Source organism: Anarrhichthys ocellatus, unplaced genomic scaffold (genome assembly GCF_004355925.1).
Source record: "Anarrhichthys ocellatus isolate YVR2014 unplaced genomic scaffold, GSC_Weel_1.0 scaffold5, whole genome shotgun sequence".
Classification (NCBI taxonomy): domain Eukaryota; kingdom Metazoa; phylum Chordata; class Actinopteri; order Perciformes; family Anarhichadidae; genus Anarrhichthys; species Anarrhichthys ocellatus.
This window is the reverse complement of record NW_022280035.1, coordinates 14,408,049-14,416,434: the sequence shown is the minus strand read 5'-3', so window position 1 is coordinate 14,416,434 and position 8,386 is coordinate 14,408,049. Positions and strand designations below refer to the sequence as shown.

At 41.5% G+C, this 8,386-nt stretch overlaps 1 protein-coding gene across 2 annotated transcripts in view; it reads right to left on the bottom strand.

Annotated features, from left to right (window-relative positions):
* The window catches only part of LOC116382077 (histone-lysine N-methyltransferase PRDM16-like), a 148,250-nt gene extending 140,339 nt beyond the window's left edge, over positions 1–7,911 (bottom strand). For both annotated transcript variants that reach the window (XM_031844770.1, XM_031844769.1), the window contains exon 1: positions 7,615–7,911. In XM_031844770.1, the coding sequence (XP_031700630.1) occupies positions 7,615–7,651 (37 nt within the window). In that variant the 5' untranslated portion in view covers positions 7,652–7,911. The remainder of the gene's footprint in view (positions 1–7,614) is intronic.
* Between the last annotated feature and the right edge of the window lie 475 nt (positions 7,912–8,386).

Genomic DNA, 8,386 nt, shown 5'->3' with positions numbered 1-8,386 from the left:
GTGTGTGTGTGTGTGTGTGTGTGTGTGTGTGTGTGTGTGTGTGTGTGCGGAGAGATGAGCTATAATATGTGAAACACATCAGAAGAAGAAAACTTTTGAGGAAAATAAATCGTTTTGTTGAGTGCTATTCCCTGAGAATAAAGTGTCACATTTCACCATGTGTGTTGATAACCAAATGTATGCGTCAGCTGGTCAAAAGGGTTCCTGTATTTACTTTTGGCTTCAACGCTTACTTCTATACCAACGTTGATCAGACAGCTTTAGCCCACCAGCTGAGATCATTAGCTCATTTTAATGCTGGGCAGTATTAATAGGAAAAGACTCCAAAGTCAATACATATGATATAGCAATTGTCAATCACGTTTGAACCAATGAACTGTCTTCCACTGTCGTGCATTAGACTGAACTGTACATGTGAAACAACTCATTTAGTAATTATTTTAATTAATTAATGTGGACAGCAGAAATGTGCAAAACGATACGATGATAAGGTCATTACATCACAATATGCCATTGTGGAAAAAAGTTGAAAACTAATAATACTCGTGTTAATTTTACGCAGAAATGTTGTCTTCACGCCAAAATTGTACGGAGAACAGAGAGCACGGCGTGAACAAAAGAGGGGATAACAAAAAGGACAGGACGTTCAGGAATTGGATGAAAGGAAAAGAGCAGGGTGAGGACAAATGTCGTAATAAAAGGAAAGAGAGAGAGAAACGGGAGAAAGTGAGCGGGCTAATACCAAACAAATCGGGATTAGACCCAGATAAGACTGGTCACAATGCAAGAGGGAATCATGAGGGCTGCTAAAACACGCTAATTAGGGACTTGACACATTTTCCCCTTGTTTTGCAAACAACACACACTGTTTGACAGCGGGAGGCGCACAATCAGACACAGAGAGATAATCATTTAGCGTTAATCAGTACACTCAAGAAGTAAGGATGAGGTATTTCCTATGGGATGACTCCAGCAGTCGTGGTGTATTCTTAGCCCTGAGAAGCTGGATGGAGTCCTATAGTCACGGCCCGGCAGTGGAGGGACGTAACTCGATAAGCAGCCACAGGTCAAGACAAAATGCATTTAGCTGCAGTGTAATGGCTTTTCATTTTTTTTGAACCCCCCCTTTTCGCCAACACATGCCGCTGCTATTTTTAACAAGACCCTGCCCCCATCTGCAGGCTGAAAATGGAGGGTATGAGGAGAGACGAAAAACAGGGGGCTGCTAAAAAAGAAAACATTAGGGATACATCTTAAAAGTCTCTCAGGCATGCCACAGTCTCCGCCGCCAAACGATCGGGAGATTGCTGTGTTTTTACTAACATGGCGAGTGAGGTCATGGTGCGAGGCAGAAAGAGGCATGTATTTGCCAACTGGAAAATGTGAGGTCAATGTATCATTGGAATGAATGGGATTTAGAGCCATGTGCAAGAGCTTAATGCAATGGTATTTGTATGTCAACTCAAAATTTGACTTCGCCAGCATGAGACCAGGCAGGAAGCATGGGGCTAAAACGTGTGTGTGTGTGTGTGTGTCTACGAGTGTGTGTGTGGGTGCCTGTGTCCAGGTGTAAGAGGTGCCCACCCATCGCTGTGCCAAGGTCAAAGCTCAGAACAGTGAAGGGACCTCCAACAACTGTATGGTACATGCACTGATTCTCACAGTCTCACTCTCACACACACACACACACACACACACACACACACACACACACACACGCACACACGTATTTAGCCAGCCAAGAGTGCCAGCTCCTGCTGTTTGGATGACATTTACACTCAACCTTTCTAGTTTGTGATTGATTGGGGTTAAATCCTAACATTGCCCAAAAATCTGTCACCACTAAGGTGTGTGTGGGTGTGTGTGTGTGTGCGCGTGTGTGTCCATCCAGGATCCATCTGCATTAGTGTGCATGTACTGCATGGCTTCTTTGTGTGCAAGCACATGTGTCACAGAGCTAAGGAAAGCCAGTCAAATGTTTTCAAGCCCTCAGTGAGTCTCAGTTGACATTAAAGTCACTGTGACCTCAACACTCTGCTTTGTTGCAGTTCCTGCTCAATCCAATAAACGAAAGCCAAAGCTCTGTCTTTATTTCCATCTCTTGTATGCACAGTGAGATACCGTAACCTGATACCGTCTTGAATTAGAGAGTATTGGCCTTTTATCAATTCAAGTAAGCGCAATACTGATTATGGATTATTCAATATAGTTCCCCCAAAACAAAAAAACTAATATTTTAAAGTTGCAATGTGGAATGATGCAAGACTCTTTGGGGGATCAGGTATTTTATAAATGATTGATAACAACCTCATACTCACAGAAGGGTATTGAGGGCTTTTCTGTACACATGGGATTCATTCAGGAGTCATACCAATGGCCACATTTCTAAATTATTTTCACATTTCATGGCACCTGTACTTCACCAGATTAGAGACGAGTCTTTTGGGACACATGGCCAAAACAGCAGCAGCGGCGGCGGCGGCATATTTACAGCAGCAACTGACTGAATAACAATAAAAGCATTTCCCCGGAGATAAAAGACTGTCTCACACAGCGTTCAGGGGGGAGAGATGGAGTCGCTGATAGTGAAAGAAAACATTAAAAAGTTGGCAGTGGAAGAGTCGTAAAACGGACTATTTAAAAAAGGGTTATATCCCATTTGAACTCTGCTTCCATAAAATGAATCATCCCTCTTTAAAGCTTCAGAATTCAGGTAATTCATAGAGTAACTATTCTTTGTGTAGTAAATCTTCAGTGAATTCCCGACATAGGTGGAAGAGAAAATAAATTTGACTTAATGGCTGTTTCAAAGATTTAGGAATAAGAGCAGAACTGAGACTTCAGACTACACCGTCTTCCACATTACAGGGAATACTTTACTGTGGAGAACAATCTGTGGAGTCGGCTCTCACAGCAAATTTGAAGATATGGTTATAAAACGCATCTTTATTTTGTATCATATTATATATTATGTGAATCAAATGTTGACCATATGTTACTGAAACTGACAGTGGCTTGCCATTGAACTAACTGTAACCATATAACCAAAACCTACACTTATCCAACTTCTTCCTGCGACAAATTAATATGCTACAAATAGGTCAATTTAGGGCTGAGTTATAAATAAAAGTGCCTTTTGGGGGTTTATGACTAAACACATTTTCATGTCATATATCTGAGAATACAGTTGTCTTTAAACAGGTACCGTGCAAAGGTATTTCACTGGAAAAGGATTAAGAACCAGCCCTGGAAATAAATATGGAAAGAAGACTATGAGCGTCACTGCTCACAACACACACCAAACTGTATCCTGTATGTGCACACACTGGGGATGAGGAACTCACATCCCACAAACTTCCATAATCAAGCACTTATGCAGCATATGTGGCCGTGCCAAATGTGGACTGATGCAATTAGTTCGGCTACACAATTTTTCAATTCTTCAAAAATTGACACAAATGGTCCTAAAATATGTTCAAATGCTTCGAAAAAAAAACCCCTCCTCAACAGAGAAAGTAAATGAAGCATTTCTGTATTTAAAAAAAACTGATTTTACAAAAATCACTGCAAAGCAGGTGGTCTTCCTGATTGGATGGTGAAGAGTATTTCTGAGAACTGGAAAAACAAAGATTCACAAGAATGTGATCATCATAGCGGTCACAGTCTGTCATTTTAGACAAAAACCTAAAACTGCAAAACTGGTGTTGCCTGATCCAGAGCGCTGCTAAGATCATCCACATCATCACACACACAAATGCAAATGGCTCTGTGACCACAAGAGGCTCAGGTTTCCCACCGTGTTTTATCTAGGAGAGGTCTGCAGCAACAAAATCAAGATCTCACAGGTATTTTCATTTCGCATTATGTCTGGCGAGACTGACATTCAAATTAAAATAATGAAATTGCTTTGAGTCTACAGGCGCTGTCGGCTAATCATTAGCCTTCATTAATTAGCGACAGCATTAGTAACTGGATTTGTTTATGCTGCGGAAAGTCTGTGGGCTCACTGATGCTCCAACTTTAAAATAAAAGTAACTAAAACTGGGACATGTCGAGTTTGATAAAAAGTACATAAAAAGCAGCCAATGAACTGCAGTCTCTACCAAACAAGACACGGACACATTACATTTCCTCTTCGTTTGATGATCCTATCATTTTTATGTCCAGGCTCTAATCTGTGAACATGGAGGAGTGCTATCTGACACACATTACAGCTGCATAGCAGTAATACATGGGAGCATGCACGGGACCCTGAACGTTTAGCCAGAAGTTCAACATAGCTACCATTGTTGGTTTTAAAGTGTTATGGGTTGGGTTTTATTACTTCTGTCAAAACATCAGAAACTGTTGAGCCAGGCCAAGTTCATGACTGGGAGTCCATCTAATAGCCTGAGGGGCATTTAACATAAAGATCAATAGGATATCTGCTAATTAGTATATATAGGCCATGAGAGGGAAAGACAGACAGAGGGGGAATGATACGGAAACTATCAGAACCTGTGTGAATTCTGCTCAGTGTGGGTGAGGAAAGGGGTGGTGGTCATTTTGGGCAAAATCAGCAAAAATAAATATTTGGGTAAAAAAAACGCGTGGCGCTATAGCTTTCATTTATTGACTTGATGATGCAGCCGCAGTAACTGAAATAGGTTGAGAAAATCAATGGCGTGTGTAAGTTGCGGTCAGAATCAGTGTGGATTCAAAACCTTCCGGTTTCCCCGAATGTGTGCAAAGCTGTTACACGTTTCTATTTTAATGAAATTTCTTTAGGTTTCTGTGGAGACGTTATTACGCGGCTGTGCGCGTGCAGTAGAGCGAGAGAGCAGCGTCTGTTTTTTTGTGTGCGTGCGTGTGTGTATTTGTCTCACCTGTGCACTTAAAGACACCGGTGAAAAAAATTGTACACTCAACTGGACATCTTAATTGATCCAAAACCAATTCGAAGCTATGGGCCCAGCAGCATAGCACAATGAAACAGCCTTCTGTAACGCACAGAAATAACCTACACAACAGATATGGACTGAGCTATAGATGAACTCAATTTGAACAAATTCGCTTATTTATTGTCACTTTGCTGTTGTATTCTCTGCTGGATTGCCTATCGATTTATTTGGCTCGGATACAATGAGACGTGGTGCAAGGCGCAAATGTGTCGGATGATTTCGTCTTAATTCAAAATATAGGAAAAATAAAATGTAACATTTTAAAATTCATAATAATTTGTTCATACTAATGTAGAGGGAACATTGGTCCAGATTAAAAAAAAAAACAATACAAAACAAAGCAGCAGCTAAACTGTGACAAAAAACAATAATACATGCGTGGAACAGAGCAAGAAACGTAATGTCTGTTTGTTCTTTAAAGCCCAATAACACTCACTTAATCCTGACCCCCCCAAAGCATGATGTAAACAAACCAGAACGACTGCATACTAATCAAGAAAGCACACTCATATTCATATTCTACATGCGGGAGTCACAAGTTGCTGCAGAGTGGACTTTGAAGTGTACGTGTGCTATCTGCCGACAGAAGAGAATATACACGAGGGTTAAAAATAAATGACAAAGCATCTGGTGAATATTGCTGTGGGCCTGCAGGAGAGTATTTCTCCTTAGCCCCAGAAAAAAAAGGAGGGTGGAATACACTCCCACGCGTCGCATTCAAAAGTTGTGGGCCTGCATGTTTTGAATGTTAAGAACACGATAATTTTTTCACGTCTGCTCTGTTTCTCTCTCCTGCCGCTGCAACACAACAGATCTGAGGCCTCTGGACTGCAGAGGTTTCCAGTTGTCCGATGTGAGCGAGCTCAAAGGCAGGTATTTGAGTTCATTAGCACCCGGATCAACAGACTATCAAGGCTGTTTAGAGAAATCGAGAACAAGTGCAATTACTGGCAAGAAGCAGGATCCTCAACCTGTTTAAGTATTTTGCCAAAGTAGCCCATTTGGAGTTTTGCTTTTCCTTCCGTTAAACGGGGACTTGATCCATGGGCACCAATACTGGAGCACATGCGAGTATAATAAGGTTATGATAACAAAAAATAGACTGCAAAAAAAAACAACTGTTGGTTTTTCTTTTATTCTTATAATGTATCTGAATGCATGCGAGCTGAATCTCTCACTGAACATTTAATAATAATTATAATATAGAACAGTTAGCAGTTCTGAAATAGGCTGCAAACTCGATTGAAATAAACACGTTTCAGGTTTGTTTTAAAAGCTGTGCAAACATATTTAAATCACTTAATGTCAGATACGTAAATACCAGTATTTTTTAAAGCCTGAATAATATGTGGCATAAAGATCAAGGTTCATGTTGAATTAACAGGGCCAGTGGTTTTGGCAAAGTTACAAAGTTGTAAAGGCCTGTAAACATAAGATCGAGCATGCCCAACAAATATATAGACATACAAATAATAACAAGGAGGCATATATATTAATTATTTTTCATTAAAATTGTTCTGAAAAAAGATATATATACACGGCTAAATATGGTCTGCATTTTAACTATATATTTTCACAAAATAACTCGAAACTCATGATGAGTAAAATATAACAATATTAAAACATTACAAAAGTAAATGCAAACAGGGCAAAATAAAACAAAGCAACGCACTTTCAAATGAATTGTGGATAAAAAGCAGATTGACCCACGTAATTAGCCGTAGAAGACAAAATGCACTCCTGCACAATACGGCACAAATAAAGGCGACCTATAAATCAAACCACCAACAATAAAGACAATGTAAAAAAAAAATACAAGCTCCCTTTCCGACAACAAAGTAGCCCTACTCGTGTTCACAAAACTGAATACATGAATGTTCCGTGTGACGCGAGCAGCAGTCCACTAAGAAGTGGTATGGGCGCTTTCTTGCACAAGACGCATTATTGATTGGCATTTCCCTGGAGGAGGAACCAGTCGGCGGCAGTGCGAGGGGCCCCGGGACAAAACAAAAAAAGTTGCCGTATGAGAGAGATATTCTGCGGTTCAAGCGGGATCGACCAAAAATAAACTGCATTAAAACATTGCTCTCTTTCTTTCTAAATTCACACTCTGGCGTTTCCCTTTCGCAGGCGAGCGAACGAGCGCGCTCAGCTCGGCGCGAGCTCTGCAGCAGAGCCACAGCGCCCACTATTTCAAAAGCCGGGAACATGATTTCACAGGACTTGGAACGGCTCTATGAACAAAACAAAAAAAGTTACTATCCGTTTCGACAACTTTCTTGGTAACTTTCGGGAAACGATTCTGCGCCTCCGACAGCCGCAAAAGAGCAAAAAATACGAGCTCGAGCTCAGATTCGGACGGCAGTGTTTCTCTCGTGCATATATTGGAGTGTAATCAGCTAAAAGCACCAGCGGCGATTCTCATCACACATTAAACTTTCTGACACGGAGAACCAGCGAAGACGAGACCGCAGCATGCGGAGGAACGAGGCTGAGCAGCCGGAGCGGGACACATTTTGTTTTTAATATAGCAGAAAAGTTAACTGTGGACAAAGAGTCGCCCCCCTCCTCTCTTAAGGACATGGCAAATGACAGGGACACATTGGACATCCACACAAACACGAGTTTGGAGCCGGCGGCTGAAAGCGATAAGAAGCGGAAAAGGAAGACCTACTTTTTGCCAGTTTTCTCGCCCTCGCCTTGGATCTCATCTTGTCGGCTTGTAGATTCCTCTCGTCGTCCTCCGTGAGCCCAGAAGCAGCAACAACACTATCTTCATCTCACCAGCATTGTCAGTTTGGACACCTTCGCACATGCGCACAGGCCATTCAATCTGACACCCTCGCCGGGGCCAAAAAACTTTCCAATGTATTCATCATCATCACTTTTTTTTGTCCTATCGTCTCCCCTTTAGATCACTTATCTCTTCCCCTCCTCCTCTTCCTCCTCCTCCTCCTGCTCTCTCCTCACCATCTCACCTTCCCTCCCTCCCCCCTTGCCACCCCTTACCCTCGTCCCCCTCCGCACCCCAGCACCCACCCCCCCACCCACCCCATTCAGCTCCTGCCAGCACCTCCTTGAATTTTTACCCCTTTAACAGCGAGAACTTGGTTTTCTCCAACCGGCGGTGGACACAGTGAGGTATGATGAGGTCAAGGTCGTATTACAACTGGAAATTTACCTGAATTTGTATCAATATTATTTGTAGTAGTATGCTATTCTTTCTTTATTCATCATTTGTTATTTTCTTATATTGTTATTTCATTTTACTATTATATTTATATTTTTTGTCATAAAATGATAACTGAATTATTAACTTTCTGAGTTTACAGAAACTTTGTCTTTCGGTCTGTTGACGCAGCCGATGTGCCAAAAAGTGCTCGAGTTGCAGAGGTTATTTTTAACTTCATTAATGCATATGCAGGCGTAATAGGTGCAAGACTCGA